This window comes from Triturus cristatus, chromosome 11, assembly GCF_964204655.1.
Source record: "Triturus cristatus chromosome 11, aTriCri1.1, whole genome shotgun sequence".
Classification (NCBI taxonomy): domain Eukaryota; kingdom Metazoa; phylum Chordata; class Amphibia; order Caudata; family Salamandridae; genus Triturus; species Triturus cristatus.
Window position 1 is genome coordinate 921807186 of NC_140594.1, and position 17863 is coordinate 921825048.

Sequence of the window (17863 nt, forward strand, 5' to 3'; positions counted from 1 at the left end):
CTTCCAATACTGTTATAAACATAACAACTGTCTGGGTGGTGCACAAATGTATAAGCATCCCTCTCACTGTCTGAATGCCTAAGTCACTGACTCTCTCCTTCTGTTAATAGGTATACAAGTTGCAGTATGCATGTCAGAATGCATGTCAAAATATATAGCAGAGCAAACGTGTCTGCAAGTCCACATCTGAGTTAAACCGAGAAGAACATATTTCACCTCTTAATAACAAAGTACCATACTCCAAGCCCTACCTATAGCCTACCTAAGGGTTCAGTTGTATATGCTAAAAAGGAACTCTAACCTTAATTTGCTGATTATTCTACTTTACCTCCTTGTTATTTCATAGCTATTATTTATATTTATTTTTAATTGTTATAAACATTCACCTTATATTTAATGTTCTCTATACTAACACTTTTTCAATTAAACTACACATTTTACACCTACTTGTTAAGTGTGTTTGTTGGTGTCTATATTTGTCTCCCAGTATCAGTTAGAATTTCTTCTCACTAAATTGTGCAAAAACCATGCATAAGAATTGTACACCACTCTAGTACAAGGCAATCATTAATGGCAAACTTTTCAACTTATAATTTCAAGGTTACTCAATCACAAAGCAAATCAAAACCTCTCTTTCATATTTAACTTATGCTATACATCTTCTGGTTCTTATACTTAACTCTTTCCAAGACTGCTCAAAATATAGCCCAATTCCATACCATTTTTCTTTGGCTCCACTGATCCACCGTGGCGCTCTGAGAGGCCACCTGTGTACCTCCACGGTCGGATCTGTGGGTGGATTTTCTGATTCACGCTGGAATGCGAAATTATTTTTTCCAAGTTACTATCAAACAATCCCAAATATGCACTCATCTTTCAAAACAAAAATCTCTTCACACCTAATCATTTTTTCAATCTATTATTGCACTAAAAATGCAACTAAAAAGTCACAGTCTAGTCTTTTTTTTCTTTTTACCCCATTCTCCTGTAGCTCTACTACCCGGTAACATAATTTGAAACATATGCTAGGACCATTAGGTCAGAAGTTCATAACAGTTTTTGCAAGCACCATGCTCACTTGCAAAGCAAATACAGCAAGTGTGGTTGGAGTTTTCAAATATTACACATCTGCCAAATAGCAACACCTTTTCTACTTTCTCAAAAGCCAATTCAACATCTATTTACTTTTGTCACAAAATCACTACCTAGCTTCATGCACCAACATATTCACTGCAACCAATAAAATGTGTTCTTTCAAATTCTTCCTACTATCCTCCATTTTCAACTGCCTTTCACTTCAAAACTGCCTCATTCAGCTGCATCCTTCTGTCTACAACTGGTCCATCCTTCAAAATGGTTAGAGTATGGATTGTGGATCACAGATTTGTGTTCTGTGGTTGAGAATATGCTAGAAAGAGTGACATAGACAGGGTCTTGCGTTTGTCTAATGTGGATATTAGTTGGTTTGGCACCAATTGCTTCCATTTGTTGAAAGCATTATGGTTTCCCAACATCCATCCCTCATAATTGTGCACTGTAGTGGCAATGACCTGGGCACACTGACTGAGGTATGACTGGAAATCCTAATAAAAGATACCTTTGGACAAATTATGAACCTTTTCCCTCAAACTGACTTGGCATTCTCTAACATAGGCTAGAGGCAGAAATGGAACTGGTCATCTCAAATTTGTCCTCAACCAGACAAAGCCAGGAAACATTTTAATAAAACAGTTTCAGCATTTCTCAGAGACCAAAACATGGCTCTATAAACAATAATAACCTATGCTTCAACATGCATGGAATATATAGAAGTGATGGTGTTCACTTCACAGACGAGGGCAACAAAGTGTTTCTGAGCAACATGAAACTCTGCATATGCTTGTATATGTAGTCATCAAATACACACAATGAACACAATGGCTCTTCAAAGAGCCACCCTATGTTCCAAACAGTTGTTATTTTTACTTGTAAATCCTGTTTAAAAATATATTTTGACTCTGTGGATCCTTTACGAATTCACAAACCAGAAGCACTAATTCAATGCAAAACAGCACATACAATATTTCTAGTAGGGAGTTCTGAACAAGTCTCATCAGAGACATAAGAGACTCTAAATGGGAATTATTTTTCATGCAATGGTGTCTCTATGCATATCTTAGTGGCTGTACAAGTGTCTCTATGGCTATATCAGAGGGTGTGAGACTCTCTGTATCAGTATATGTTTAGTTATGAAAATGTCTGTATGGGTGTAATAGTTGGTGTGAATCTCTGTAGGGGTTTGTGAATGGCTGTGCCAGTGTCTGTAGAGTATGTGAATGTAACAGTTCAAAAACCAACAAGATGATGGACGGAGTGCTGAAACTTTTCAACCACTCACATCCAAACCAGAGATCTGGGTTTAATCCATTGTTCTTTTGCTCACAACGTCATCCCAGTTTGGACCCAGCCATATTCACATCAGTATTGACCCTGCACCTCATGGGAACAGTCCACCCAAACTGCCAGACCATGCCCTCCCTGTACTAGAAACAATCACCCTGGGAAAATTTTGGGGTATCAGCCAGCTTCAGCCAGGCCAGCTTGAATCCAGTGGCACAGCGAGCAAGGGACCCACTTCTTGGCTTACTCTTGGCCACTTAAGGCGAACATAGCAAACAAAACAAGATGATGGACGGAGTGCTGAAACTTTTCAACCACGCCCCCAGTCAAGAGATCCGGGTTTAATCCATCATTCTTTTGCTCACTATGCCACCCCAGTTTGGACCCAGCCATATGTAAATCAGTCGTGACCCTGCTCCTCATGGGAACAATCCGGCCGGAACTGCCAGGCCAAGTTGACACTTGACCGGAAATAAGCATCCTGGAACCGGTTTCGGGATATCAGCCCTCATCAGCCAGGCTATCTTGAATCCAGTGGCACAGTAAGCAAGGGACCCACGTCTGGCCATACACTTGGTCACTTAAGGCGAACATAGTAAACACAACAAGATGATGGATGAAGCACTGAAACTTTTCAACCACTCCCCCCAGTCAAGAGATCTGGGTTTGATCCACCATTCGTTTGCTCACTATGCCACCACAGTTTGTACCAAAGCACAGGCAAATCAGTCTTTACTCTGCTTCTCATGGGAACAGTCCATTCCGAACTTCCAGGCCAGGTCCTCCCTGGGATGTAAACAAGCATTCTGGGACCAGTTTCAGGGTATCACCGCTCATCAGCCAGGCTAGCTTGAATCCAGTGGCACAGCGAGCAAGGGACCCATGTCTTGGCAGATCCTAGGCAACTTAGGGCGAACATAGCAATCACAAGACGATGGATGGATTGCTGAAACTTTTCAACCACTCTCATCCAGTCCAGATATCTGGGTTTAATCCATTGTTCTTTTGCTCACAATGCCATCCCAGTTGGGACCCAGCCATATTCACATGAGTATTGACCCTGCACCTCATGGGAACTGTCCAGACCAAACTGCCAGACCACGTCCTCCCTGGACTGGAAACAATCATTCTGGGACAATGTTGGGGTATCAGCCATCATCAGCCAGGCCAGCTTGAGTCCAGTGGCACAGCGAGCAAGGGACCCACGTCTGGGCATACCCTTGGCCACCTAGGGCGAACATAGCAAACAAAACAAGTTGATGGACAGAGTGCTGTAACCTTTCAACCACTTACCCCAGTCAAGAGATCTGTGTTTAATCCATCGTTCTTCTACTCACTATGCCACCACAGTTTGCACCCAGCCATATGCAACTCAGTTTTGACCCTGCTCCTCAATAGAACAGTCCAGCCCGAACTGCATGCCCGGTCCTCCCTGGACCGGAAACAAGCACCCTAGGGCCGGTTTCAGGGTATCACCCCTCATCAGCCAGGCTAGATTGAATCTAGTGGCACAACAAGCAAGGGACCCACGGCTGGGCATATTCTTCACCACTTAGTACGAACATAGCAAACACCACATGATGGACGGAGTGCTGAAAATATTCAACCACTCTCCCCCAGTCAAGAGATCTGGGTTTAATCCATTGCTGTTCTTCTCACTAAGCCACCCTAGTTTAGACACAGCAATATGCAAATAAGTCTTGACCCTGCAGCTCATGGGAACAGTCCAGTCGATCTGCCAGGCCAAGTCCTTCCTTGATCAGAAACAAGGATCCTGGGACCAGTTTTTGGGTATCACCCCACATCAGACAGGCTAACTTGAGTCCAGAGCAAGGGACCTACGTCTGGACATACCCTTGGACACTTAGTGCAAACATAGCAAACCCCACAAGATGCTGGACGAAGTGCTGAAACTTTTCAACCACTCACCCCCTGTCAAGCGATCTGGCTGTAATTAGTGTAACAGTGCTTGTATGTGTGTATGAGTGGATGAGAGAGCATGTATATACATGTAGGTGTTGCTGAGATTCTCTGTATTAGTTTGTGAATGGGTGTGGCAGTGTCTGTATGGGTTTGTAAATGACTGTCAGAGTCACTGTATACGTGTAAGTGTGGTTGTGAGAGTCTCTGTGTGAGTCTGTCAAAGGGTGTAACAGTGTCTGTAGAGTATGTAAATGGGTGTAACAGTGCTTGAGTGGGTACGTGAGTGGATGCAAGAGTATGTATATATGTGTACGTATGAGTGTGAGTGTCTCCTTATAGGTTTGTGAATGGATATGAGCATGTCTGTATGGGTTTGTGGATGTGTGTATCACTGTCTGTATGCATGTAACATTTAGTCTGAGAGGATCTCTATAGGTATGTGAGTGGGTACCTGTAGGAGAGTAAGATCTGCTTCACATGTTTCCCCCCACTTTTTGCTGGTGTTTCACTGTTTTTCGACTTTAGTCTGGCTGGAACCCTGCTAATCAGGCCCCCAGCCTAGCTGCTTCCTCTCTAAAATGATTCCATGTACTTTAGGTACAGTTCATATTGGATCTGAGGTGCCCTTATAAGTCCTTAGTATATGGTATGCTATGTACCCAGGGCATAGGTACTCCAGAGGCCTACCAGGGGCTGAAGCATTTATTATGCCACCTCTGGAAAGCCACCCAAAATGACACCATAGGTCTTCTACTGCAGCCTGGGTAAGGTGGTGCATGCACCCCTTACTGAGATATATTGTCACTATATCTCACCATATACCCACATATAAACCTATAAGTCACTCCTATGGCAAGCCTTATCAATCCTGAAGGCAGAGTGCTTGGTTCCTATGTGAGAGGGTGCCCCTGCATGAGTAGAGCCCCTCTGCAGCGTTCGGAGACCTTTCTCTGATGCTGTTGGTAGTGAAGCCTGACCATATACTCTTAAGTGCATTATAACCAAACGGTAAATGCTAACTTTGGACTGGCTGCACAGAAACATGTTGTGTTTGGTGTCAAACACCTTACCTTGGAATCATACCCCCACACCAGTAACTAGTGTGAGAGTATCATTCCACCCTTCTAGAGGGAGAGACATGGCAGTACTGGTATACCCAGTAGAAACTTAATAGAGCCCTGGCATCACAAAATGGATGCTGCAGCCACAAACACAGGTCTAGCCTCCTGCTGCTGACTGAAAATCTGGCAGGGGAGGCCTGGACAATAGGTTTCCTGTCACGGGGAGGTGTAACCACCTCCCAGACAGGCTTATGTGTATTGGGGCTGGGTGGGAGCACTCTCTGAGTGCTTTGAAGTCCTGCACTTGGGGCACATTTGGTGTCCCTGTGCATAGTCCAGCTCAAACCGGTTCAGGGGCTTCCAGCCCCTGCTCTGGTGTGAAACTGGTCAAAGGGAATGAGTGTAGCCACCCTTCTTTCCAAACCCTCCCATAGGTGGGTCCCCAGAGTATGTCCAACCCACTACCTTAGTATAAGTATGGGACCCCTGTCCTTAGGACTTTAGATTACCCTGGACGAAACTCTGGCACTGAATCCTGGACCTTCGACGCTCTGCTCAAGACCAGAGGACTGAAGAAATCTCCCTTGGGGTCAAGGAGTGACTCCCCTGCTTGGCAGGCACCAACAAAGCAATTTGCCAGTCTGCATCATTGAAGCTCCCGCCGGACTTCGAAGGATTTGCAGCCCAGGAAGAGGATTTCCTGACATCTGAGAGGCTGACCCGAGTCCCCAGCAAATCTGAGATCCGCAGCCCTCATGAGTAGCGTGGAACCGGAACTCCTGGTCACCGTGCATTTCTGCAAGAGCATTGACTTCTCGACGTATCTTAAAGTCGTGCTTCGGCTGACTTGTAGCCCCCACCTCGAGCACTGAATCTACCGAAGGTTGTTGGCCTGGTCATTCCGAGTGACCCGTGGGCTGCCATTTTGTGTTTCATCTTGAGGTCCCTTTGCAATCCCTGGTCCGTTGACTGGTGTGTCCCTGAGGGGGTATCTTTGTATTTCCTTGGCTTTACTGGTTGATCTAGACAAGCCCTGACTCCCATCCAAGTGGTGAGTCACTCACACCTTGCTGGTCTGCACCGAATCATCTTTCTCGTTTCTGCGTGGGTTGCTGTTGCCAAGGCTTGTTGTGTCCAATCTGGGCACTGACACTGCAGCACTCGACATCCTTCATGGGACAGCTAAAATCCAGCTCCTGGTTGTCCTCAACACCTCCTGGTCCTGGTGGCTGAAGAGTCAAGCTTCACCTCCTTCACCTGAAATCACCTGACATCGGTTGGCATCTGCTCATCACCTTCCTGGTCACTGGCAAGTGCTCATCACCTTCCTGGTCACTGGCAAGTGACCCAGACTCTGTCCCCTCTGCTTTCAGGTTATTCTCATCTTCGATCCAGGCTTGGATCTCTTCGGACACTTCGCATCTTCACGGCAGCAGCACTTCTTCGCCAGCTCCCATTGAAATCGACGACGCGACCTGACATTAAAAGGCCCATTACACCCGGCTTTTCTGGGTGAGGTAACACAAGTACTCCGGTGCTCCCGTGGGTGCTAGCCCTAGAACTTCCTAAGTCCAAAGGAATTTGGTCCCGACGCATTTCTAAGTGTCCCTAATCTTTAAAAATCTAACCGCGACTTTCCCCATAGAAGTTAAGTTAACGGGAGCTCGCGGCTGTGTTCACATACTGCACGCGGCCCCCGTGGGTCCCCTGTGTCACTACCTTGGGTGGTCCCTTGGGATCCCAGCGATTCTACAGGCTCTAGGCCTTGTGTCTAGTTAAGTCGTGGTTCTTATACCACTATTTTAGTATATGGTTTGACTCGCCCCTAGGGCCTGACGTGTATTTGTGCTATTTTACTGTGATTATTGAAGTGTAACTTATGGGTTTTGACCTCTAGTCTCATAAAGAGACTAGGAGGGTGTGTTTAGTAATAAATACATATTTTTTATATATATACCTGGTGTGGATATCTTTCATTTAGTGACTCAAGAGATTATAGACTGGTAAAACAAGCTGCTTTACATTCCTTCAAGACTTAACCTGAAGGCTGCTCTCCATAGCTACCACTAGGATAGCTTTCAATAAAGGTTGTCTTTAACCTATAACCAATAAGGGGTTGCTTGGACTGATACAAGGTGCCCACTAGAACTAGTGGACAGCATATATCAGGCCAACTTCTCACAGTACCAGCGTCTGTAAGAGTGCAAGTATGGGTATGACAGTGTCTATAGGTTTCTGAATGGGTGGGAGAGTACCTCAATGGGTATGCCACTAGGTGTGAAAGTGGTTGTGTATAGGTGTAATTATGGGTGTAAGAGTCCGTTTAGGTTTTTGAATGGATATGACCATGTTTCTATGGGTTTGTGAATGAGTGTGACATTGTCTGTATGGGTGCAACACTGGGTGTGAGGAAGTTTGCATGGGAATGTGAGTGGGTTGAGTGTCTGTTTACGTATAAGTGTGGGTGTAGGAGTCTCTGTATGGGTTTGCAGATGGGTGTAAAAGTGTCTGTAGAGTATATAAATATCTGCAAAGATATGTGAGTGTGTGTGAGAGTATGTATATACATGTAAGTGTGGGTGTGACAGTCTGTATAAGTTTCTGAATGTGTGTGGTAGTGTCTGTATGGTTTGTGAATGGGTGCAAAAGTGTCTGTATGGGTGTAAATGTGGATGTGAGAGTCTACGTCTGGGCTTTAAAATGGGTGTAACAGTGCCTGTATTGGCATATGAGTGGGTGTCAGATTATGTCTGTATGGGTAACTGTGACTGTAAGAGTCTTTGTATAGGCTTCTGAATGGGTGTAACAGTGTCTCTAGGGTATGTGAATGGGTGTGACAGAGTCTGTATGGGTATGTGAGTGAGACATGGTCAGATCTTTCGACTGACATTAAAGGTTCTACTCCAGGAAATCATGGACTACAGAGGATGACTGATAAGTACTTATGAGTATCTAGAGTTAGTGGTAAACCTTGAGATGACACTCTGTTTCTGCCACTGGAGAAGACGTTACAATACTTGGTGGAGGTGATGCACCTGACCCTGGGGTTGAAGGCAAAGAGGAACTTAAAAAGAACATGTTCAGGGGGTACATACCAAAACGTTTGGCGTGCCACTTTCAATTCTAAAGGAGATTGAAAACAATAAAATTACCCACCAAAAGGTACTTGACACCATGAATATAGAAATGTAATCAATCAATACTAAACTAATAGTGTTTTTTAGAGCATAACAAAGGGGAGTTAAAGATAGTTGAGGTTGAGCTGTCGACCCTGAATGATCTCAACCACACTCTGCTCTAACCAATAACTTGATTCAATTTAGAAAGCTGAAGGCTGGAATAATCTTTGTCTTTTAGTTGTTCTTGACAGGGTAAAGCCGAATGTGTGTTTGCTCAAGGCAATCCTTAAATTAAATGGAAACATTTCTTCTGCTATCGTTTTCAAGGTTAATCAGGTTAATCAGACCTATATTGAACTCACATTCATTTGGTCACTTCTGGCAAGCTGAAGCCTAGGTAGCCATTACGGGCTGTGATTGCCTAATCAGAGGATTATAGGATAAAAGAAATAATTATTGGCAAGATGTGAGAGTTGTGCTTTGTGTGTACCAATGCAGGCTACACAGCATTTTAACGTTGCTGATTAAACCATCCACAAAAGGAACAAATGATGGATGGAATGCTGAACAATGCAAACATTCACCCCCAGTCACAAAGATCTGGGTTTAATCCATAGTTCTTTTGCCCACCACCCCAGTTTGGACACAGCCATATGCAAATCAGTCTTGACCCTGTTTCTCATGGAAACAGTCCAGCCCGAACTGCATCAGCATCAATAGGAGTTTCTCAGAGTTTCAGAGACAGTTGCACAGGCCGAAATTATGCATTAGTATTTTGTTCACGGATGATTCAAACTCTCTGCACGATGAAAGAAGCTAAACCTATTTTGAAGGATTTTTCAAGCTGATAAATATGAGTGAAAGGCCCAGCAATTGAGAGAAATCTCCTTACTTTTGTTTATTCGTGTATAATGGAGCTGTGCTGCATGGTTGGTAATTTGGGAGTAGCGGATTGACCTTTTCAATGAGCTTTTAGAATAGCTTAAATACAAGTAGTGCCCTTGGGGGTTATATTACACTCTTGGACCCCTATCCACACATCAGGGTGTGTAATTCATCCACACATGAATACAAATATAGAATGAGTTTGCCTTTGGTGAATGGGTATATAGGATCTTAGACCCTGGGCCAATAGTATTGGTTGAGGCAGGGAGAATTAAAAGGAAAACCGAGAATGGGATTAAATTAAATGGTACATTAATATAAACATAGACTGGCACATGCATCAACGTAGGCTTTTGCGATTCCTTAATTGCGATTATTAATGAATCGCAATTAAGGAATTGCAAAGGCCTATGCATGTAGGAATCGCTATAAAAATAGCGATTCCTACACATTCCTTAATTGCGACTTGCAAATTGCGAGTCGCAATTAAGGAATGCCGTCCCATTCATTCCTATGGGCCTCCAGGCCCATAGGAATGAATTGGAGATTGCATGAGCAATTTGCGAGTACCAGTAGGTACTCGCAAATTGCTCATGCAATTTCAAGGGTGCAAGGGTGTCAAAATGACACCCTTTTGCACCCCTGAGATAGATCTGTGCAAATATGTTGCACACACATGCCCTTGTGCGCAACATGAAACTTTGAAAAATGCACAAAAGAGGGAATTTTTCAAAGTTTTGGCAAATTACCATGAAGTTCAACTTCATGGTAATTTGCTCCCCCTATTAGCGAAATCGCTACTTTTTTTTACTTTAATGCATTGCATTTAAGGAATCTCAATTTGGGATTCCTTAAATGCAATCGCAATTTAAGTAATCGCAATTTAGAGATTCCTTAAATTGCGATTTTTGAATTTGGGATGATGCATCCCAAATGCAAATATACCGGTCGCAAAGGGGCAGATTCTGAGAATCTGCTCGTTTGCGACCGGTTTTTCCTTTGATGCATGTGCCTGTTTGTTGGTTAATGTGAAGCGGCAGCTAGACGCCTACGAAGGTGAAGCAATTTTTCAATTATTCTAAGATCTAGATGTAGAGGGTAACTCACTTCATACTGCATACAGTGTCAGAAGGGTCATAGATTGAAGCAAGTGGTCGGGTAAAAGAGGTCATTATTATTACTGCATCTCTATGAAAGGGAGTTACTTGTATCGTTAGAAAGAATGGAGGGATTATGTTGAAGATGGTGGACAAACTTCAGATTCGCATTCGGGGTCATGACTGTATGGATCTATAGCAGGCAACTCTACATTGTGGAAGAATTAATGCTGGAACCCTCTACCTACATTTCCCTTCACAATCATTATTTGAGGATTATTTCATTGCAAATGCCCTACAAAATCATAACTTCATAAGGAGTTAGAGAGACGGGTTTAGAGGGTCACTTAGAAAAATACAATATCAAGGTACGCATATTTTAGTACAAAACATAACATTAAACAAGGTTATACTTCTTTATGGCTATCCGGACACTTGTTTGTAAGGACTAATGAATCTTAGCAACTAGCCCTCACCCCTTAAAAGGTTTTGCAAATTGTAATTGAAGCTTCTAACTTTATCACCCAAAAAATCCAAAGTAAGTGAAGTAATAACATTCAAAACATTTAACGACGTTTTCTGTCTATTTGTTTTGTGTCACACAGCTACCGATTGGCACCACATTTTCATTTTCCGACGCAGTTTGAAGACGTGTATTCTGTAGCCAAGTTTTTTCTCCAGAAGGACGTTCTTGCTCTGTACCATGTGGATCCTGAGAGAGTCTGTGTGTCAGGAGACAGTGCAGGAGGGAATCTAGCTGCAGCTGTGGCACAGCAGGTAAACATGCCAGTTGTAAAGGATGCTTGTTGAGAATGAAATTACAAAAAAATCAAAAATGTTAACACGTTCCTCTGAGTGTTGGCAGGGAAAGTTATATTTTGGACATTCCTATAACTAGATGAACACTTTTATGGCATAGGCCTTCTAGGATTTTCTGAACAGTTATTCTAGACAAACGTTTAGATATGGATTATGAACTAATAGTGTGATTTTTCATCAATTTCATTTGAATAAATCCGATTCATGCAACGGCAATGCTGGTTGTTCCGTCCAAATTTCTTAGACACACATAAAACGCAGACCTATTTCAAGGGTTCCTGTGAAAAATGGGTTCCAGCATGATGCAAACCCCAAAACACCACAGATGACTTTTACCGCTGCCAGGGAAAGTAGAATTATGCAGCAATGGAGACCAAAATTCTGCAGCAGAATTATCCACATTCTGCAGCAAAATTATCCAAATTATGCATAAAAAAAAGACAAATTATGCACCTTGGTGTGGTACATTTTCAGCACAATAGAATACATTTAATTGAAAGCTGAAAATGACATGCCAAGTGTTGTACATACATTTTTATGTTAAAAGCTAATGCCAAAGAATCATATAATTCGATTGCCCATACCTATTTCTCATTGTTTTATAAGAAATCTTTTTTATGAAAGAAAACCAGAGGATTCTAAATCCAGTCATTACCCACTGTTTACTGCAACATAAAGACAACAGCTTCAAAATGTCACCCTGCTCTAAACTAAGGGCCTGAATTAGATGTTGGCGGGACTACCATTGTCCCACTGCGGCATTGGTTCCAAGTCGAGCTGTTGGTGTTCTGACCTCCGTTTTAGATGTGAAATCAACAGACTGTTGTCCACTGAATCAGCGGTCTTCTTAGCTGGCTAACAGTACTCCACCAGGTCAGCAGGATTGCACTGGGCCGACTTAGATGTTCCCGTTGTGCTGGCGGTGTCCTGGTGTCAGAGATCTGAGGGAGTGAGGCCATGGTGGTGTAAAGACAGGTAAGTAATACTCACTACACATATATGTTGTAAAACTGTTAATATGTATATATAGGTAATGTTGAATGCCCTTTTTTAACATATAGCATTGCACACCAATAACATACACACACTGTTGAATGTACACCTACAGGCACCACAAGCACAACACCCACAACTAGGCCTGGGTGAAAATTTCGTTCCGTTCGCGGAAATTGCGATAATTTGACATTTTCGCGTTCCGCGGAGAGCGCGAAAATGTCAAAAATTCCGGTTTCCGCAGCTTGGCGATAATTTGTTTCTTGCTCGCGCTGTAAAATAATACATTCTCGTGCGCGCGCGATCGCCTTACCTGCATCCCTGCGTTCGCCGACAAGTTTTCTTGATCCGGTCGCGTTCTCCATGAGATGTTGTATTGTTTTTAGCCATTTGCGCTGTCTCGCGACAGTTCGCGCCCGCAGTGACGTCATGCGTCGTGCGATCACGTCTTTCTTCTCGCGATCATGCACCGCGAGACAACTCAAAACAAGATGGCCGCGCCCGCAAGCAACCACATGGGTAAGTTGGCGACCCGCAACCATGCAGGAAATCTCGCGAACATGCTGGAAAAAAACTTCCGCATCTTCGCGATATTTCCGCTTGTTTGTGATAATTTTAAACATTTTCGCGATAATTTGCGAAAGTTAATTTCACAAATTCCGCCCACCCCTACCCACAACCACCAACACCAAATAAATATTTTTTCAAGCGTCAATACAGATGTGTACATTTTAACATGATAAGTTGTAAGATGAACACTCACGCATTACACATAAATAAATTGCATGTGAAATCAAACGTAAACATACACAAGGCTAAAGTAAATGTCAACACTCGATTCATGGTGAGGCAATTGACACAGAAGCCTACCTTAGATTAGGGTGACAACTGGGTGGCTTAGCGTCATGGCGAAGTAGTCGCAGCACAGGAAGGACCTGGACAACCGGGTTCAAGATAAAAACAGAAGTGGGAACCTGAAAGAAGGTACGTTTTCATCTCTTTTTCTTCATTTCTGCCAAAGTATGGAGGTTTACCTGCCACAATTGCCTCGACAAAAGGGCACATCATAATCAGCTTGACGGTAGTCTTGGCGGAAGGACCTCCGACAGCTGCTTCTGCCTCTAACGATGTCGACATGGTAGGAAGATTCTAATGGAGTTGGGGTGAATCCAACGGTCTTCCCTCCATTGACCTGCAAACATCTAAATACAGAGGCCAAGCCAGTAGGCGGTATAACCTTTGGAAAAGCGACGTGGGTCCGGATCCACCATTATCTAAATCAGGCCCTAAGTCTATGTTCAACAACTGAAAGGGCTTTCTTTTAAAATTCTGCATTCATAATTAATTAGGTGATACTATCTTCTTGTTATAGCAGATAGATAAACAGTGTAGTACAGAATTTCATTTTACCTGGATGGTTTAGATTTAAGTAGTTTGTTCATATGGCTTTTGGCTGTGATTTGGTGTTTAGCTATCCCTGCATCCAGCCTTTACAGGCATCCAAAAACCCTGCTGGCATTGCCTTTATGAAAACCCTGGACATAGCTTGCACAAGAGGCAAACCACTACTATACATGGTTGAAGGCAGTTGGGCTGCTTATGTGTTTAGGCCAAGAGAAGTCCCTGTATCCAACCTACCACAAGGGCAATTTTTCTTTGTATATTATTTCGCTACTATGTCATTATTTGTTCCCTATTTATTTGCTGGGCTACGCAAACATTGTTTCTAGGTTACACACATTCCCAAAACACATTTTTCTACTGTTAAATTTTAAGGGGGTTGTGGGAACAAGTTCAATTTAGAGCAGTATTGATAAGGCATTTTTGGACCACATACATTGTTGGATGACTGTAAAAAGAAAATGTATCTGAGTGATTCCAAGGGTCAGTTAACTTACCTTCTGTGTGAGCTATGGGGCATAACAAGCTCCAGAGGCCTCTGTGCAACTTCCCAGGTGACCTGCTGCACTGAACCTGCAATTGAACCTGCTTGAGCCCTGCAGGCCCCTGCTAGTGAGAGTTCTTGATCCCCAACAGGTGCCCCAAGGTGCTGGACCTTTGGCAGGCATCAGTTTGTGCTCCTCCAAAGAAGAAGAGGTGAAATACTAAAATTTGGGCTCTTCTCAACCGTGAACAGATCCCTTTACACTGCGACTCTGCCTACTTCGACAATCTCCAAAGTAAAGCTCTGGTGAGACCTGCTCTTCGCACTACAGCGACCTCCAGCGATGATCCGCAACACCACATCTGCACTCCGGCCTACAGCAATAAAAGACTGCAGTGACCACGAAAACGAAGCTGCAGCAATGACTGTTCACAATGCTTTACCAGCTCTTCATGCTAAAGAAGCAACAGTGAATGATACCTGGCCTCTCTTTATGCTCCAGCATCGATGATCGGTGACTCTGTCCATGCTCCTCGCAGCCTTCTCCACCTCAGATCTCTTCACGCCGGACTATGACAAGGTAACTTTTTTAGTGGGACTAACCTGGTTCTTGTATTCAACCTGCACTCCATCACAATCCATTTGAACTTGTGACTTTCCCCTAGTATAGTATGGCCAGTTGCACGAGAGAGGAATTTCATACTTTTTAGAGCTATCTTCACATAAAACTTTAAAATTGAATATCTCAAGTTTTGCTGATTTTATTTTTGTTGTTCGTGGTATCATTTTACTCATTACATTTTTCTCTATTCATCTTCATTCGTTTGGGATTTTTCCAGGGGTTACCAGAACTTGGGGACTTTCACTTCACAGAATTCTGCGGAGTTACATGAAAAATCACCAAGATTTGAGTTAAATGTGCTGTCGCTCCAGTAGAAAATTCACTCAAGTGGCAGAAAATTTACTTGAGAGGCAGTAACGCATAAAGACATTTAGAAACCATGGAGTGAATGCTAATGTTCTAAAAGGAGCAATTGGACCATTATTTAATCCTGCCTTATCATCAGGCATTATGATTAAAAGTTTTATCTCAGGCACACACATTTGTGAACAAATTTATAAAAAGTAGGCCCTAACTGATGATTGGGAATGATTGATAGTTGAACTGCCCTGTTAGACCACTAAAGTCTATTGGCATTTGCTCCTGGAATGTACATGGCCTTTCTAGTCTACTGGAAGATTGTGATACAAGAATATTTTTACAGAATTTTGAAATTAGAATGTCCAGGAAACTTGGAAAGTGGACAACACTGCCATTATTGGCTATCAAGAATATTCAAGGGGAGGAGCCAAGATGGCGACCGGGACGGCAGCGTAGACTCCCGGCTCCGTGAACCTCCGCATCCCGCACGGATATCCTGCACGAGATCCTCAACCTGTGCTACGCGGTCGTGTTTCTGAAGGAGAGTGGCACCCGACTGTGTGACTCCGAGGTTTCTGGCTGCGGTATCGCCGGAGAAACGAGCATTTGAACTTTGCGGCCTGTGCGGCCCTGGAGCCGGGACCTCAAGTGGACGCCGTGGCCGGGTGGCAGTTCAACAACAGCGGCCTGTTGTGACTGGGCGGAGGCGGTCCACCGGAGCGGTGCCAAACTCGGCCTACATTTCGTCGTGGTCGTTTCTACTGTCAAGTGTAGCGGTCCGAGTGCATGCCCGTGGGTGCAATTCTCAGATCCTCCGGTGGCTGCCCCTGCCTTTGATGGTGAGCTGCCCGGCTGCCGCCCGTATCCTGCCCTGATCCTTGCGGGCCGCCCCCGGCTTTTTACGGGAGCAGGTCCGTAGTGGGGACGACTGTTGCCCGTGACCACGCAACGGATAACTTTTCGCCTGCCCCCGGAACCCGGTCACCAGCGACGTGGCCATCGGGACGCTTGTCCCAGGATCCCGGCCCCGGTGGGGGTCGGGCATACTTGGCGGCCATCTTGTTGCGATGAAGCCTACCATCCTGTCCGCTGGGTCGCAGCGGGATTGTGAGAGTGCGACTTTTGGGAGTGTGGTGGCGCGATCGCAGAGAGCTGTGCTGGGGTACGGCGACCTCCTCGAGGCCCTTGGTGCTCTTCACTCCTCCTTGATTCATGGTGTCGGGGTCTTGGGGAGTAAGCTCGACGGTGTGGCGTCGGCGTTGGGGCAAAGGCGGCCCGCCTGTCCGCACGTACATAGGGACTACCCACACTGCGCACAGGGGGACACTTTGGCGGCCATCCCTGAGGTTAGTGCACGGCTGGACACTCAGGCCAGTATGCTACAGTGTGTTCGTCCAGCTGAGGGCCTGATCTGTCCCGGAGGCGTCGGACCTGAGTGGGGTGTGGTAGCCTCGTCCCGTACGTGCCCTCCTGCGACCCAGGGACAACTCCAGCAACTATTGTCTGCTTTGGCTGCTTCTGCCTTCCTGGACCTTGAGTGCAGTGCATATCCTGGGGCAGCACGGGGAAGCCTGTTTCTCCACGCTGCGGACTGTGTTGATGCTCAGAGACCTCCACCCCACCTGTGTGCGTCGCTTCTCGGACGTTTTTGGACAATTCTCTACCTTGGAACGTCGGATATGGTGCTGGGTCGAGGGGTAGGCATGGGCAGAATTCCAAAGAGTGGTCAGGGATAAGGCTGATCCTTCAGGGGTGGTCATCTAGTGGACGGGCGGGCTCAGGGGTTGCGTGCTCTCCTGGCATAGCTAACAGCATAATAGGTGCATAGTGCTCCCCATCTTGCTTTGAGAAGATCGCTTTTGTGCTGTTTATTGTTCACTTTGGGGGAAACTTACCGTGCGGGAGGGAGAAGCCGGGGGTATGTTTTGAAGGCCCTCCTCCAGTTTATTAATACTTTCTCCACCCCCCCGTCTGGTGGGGTTCTTTTCCTACTTCTTTTTCCCTCTTCTCCTATATTTCGGGTCTGGTTCCAGGGCGACAGGCACACTGCTGGGGGGGGGGCCGTACTCATCTGCAGAGGTGCAGGGTGGGGGGTTGGGGGAGGGGATTCTTTCGTCTTTTATCTCTTTTTCCATGGCCTCCTTTTTCTTCTCTGATTCTTTTTGTTTTTTCTTTTTCTGGGATCAGTGTGATACACCTCCTTTGCTATGACTCGTTGCCGCTCCATGTGTACCACAATTTCCGGGGTGCTCTCCGGGAGTTCTGGCGGGGGACTGCAGGCGCAACTGCTTATGATACTCTTCCTCATCCTGATGTTCTTGTGTTTGCGCCATTGACCTAATAGATTGCTGTAAATCGTTTACTTCTATTACTCTGCGTACCTGTAATTGCTGTTTGAAAATTGTCTGGCACCTGATCCTTCTGCCTTGTTTCATTATAAAACGAAAACCTTTTTCTCCTGGTGCCCTACCTACGCTGTTCACAGTATTAGCATCATGATTCTGCTCCCCGATGTGCTGCCTGTGTTTATACTTGCCTGTTTTTGCTCTGATTGCTTAGCGGCCGGCCCCGGGGGGTTGTAGGCCCATACTTGTTCTCTATTGAACTGTCAATAAAGGTTTTCAAAAAAAAAAAAAAAAAAAAAAAAGAATATTCAATTTCTCCACCTTGCTTGTCTTCAAATGGATGGGCGAAAGGCGTGCTTTTAAATTATATTTCATTGGAATTAGATACTAAGGGGTCTATCATAATGGCGGGTGGATCGCCACCGCCCGTATGAC

The 17863-nt window shown here is 44.8% G+C and overlaps 1 protein-coding gene across 1 annotated transcript in view; it reads left to right on the forward strand.

Moving 5' to 3' along the window:
* Window positions 1-17863, forward strand: part of LOC146785618 (arylacetamide deacetylase-like) — a 343791-nt gene that overhangs the window by 247843 nt on the left and 78085 nt on the right. The window contains exon 4 of the mRNA XM_085634881.1: window positions 11070-11241. Within this exon, the coding sequence (XP_085491007.1) occupies window positions 11070-11241 (172 nt within the window). The remainder of the gene's footprint in view (window positions 1-11069; window positions 11242-17863) is intronic.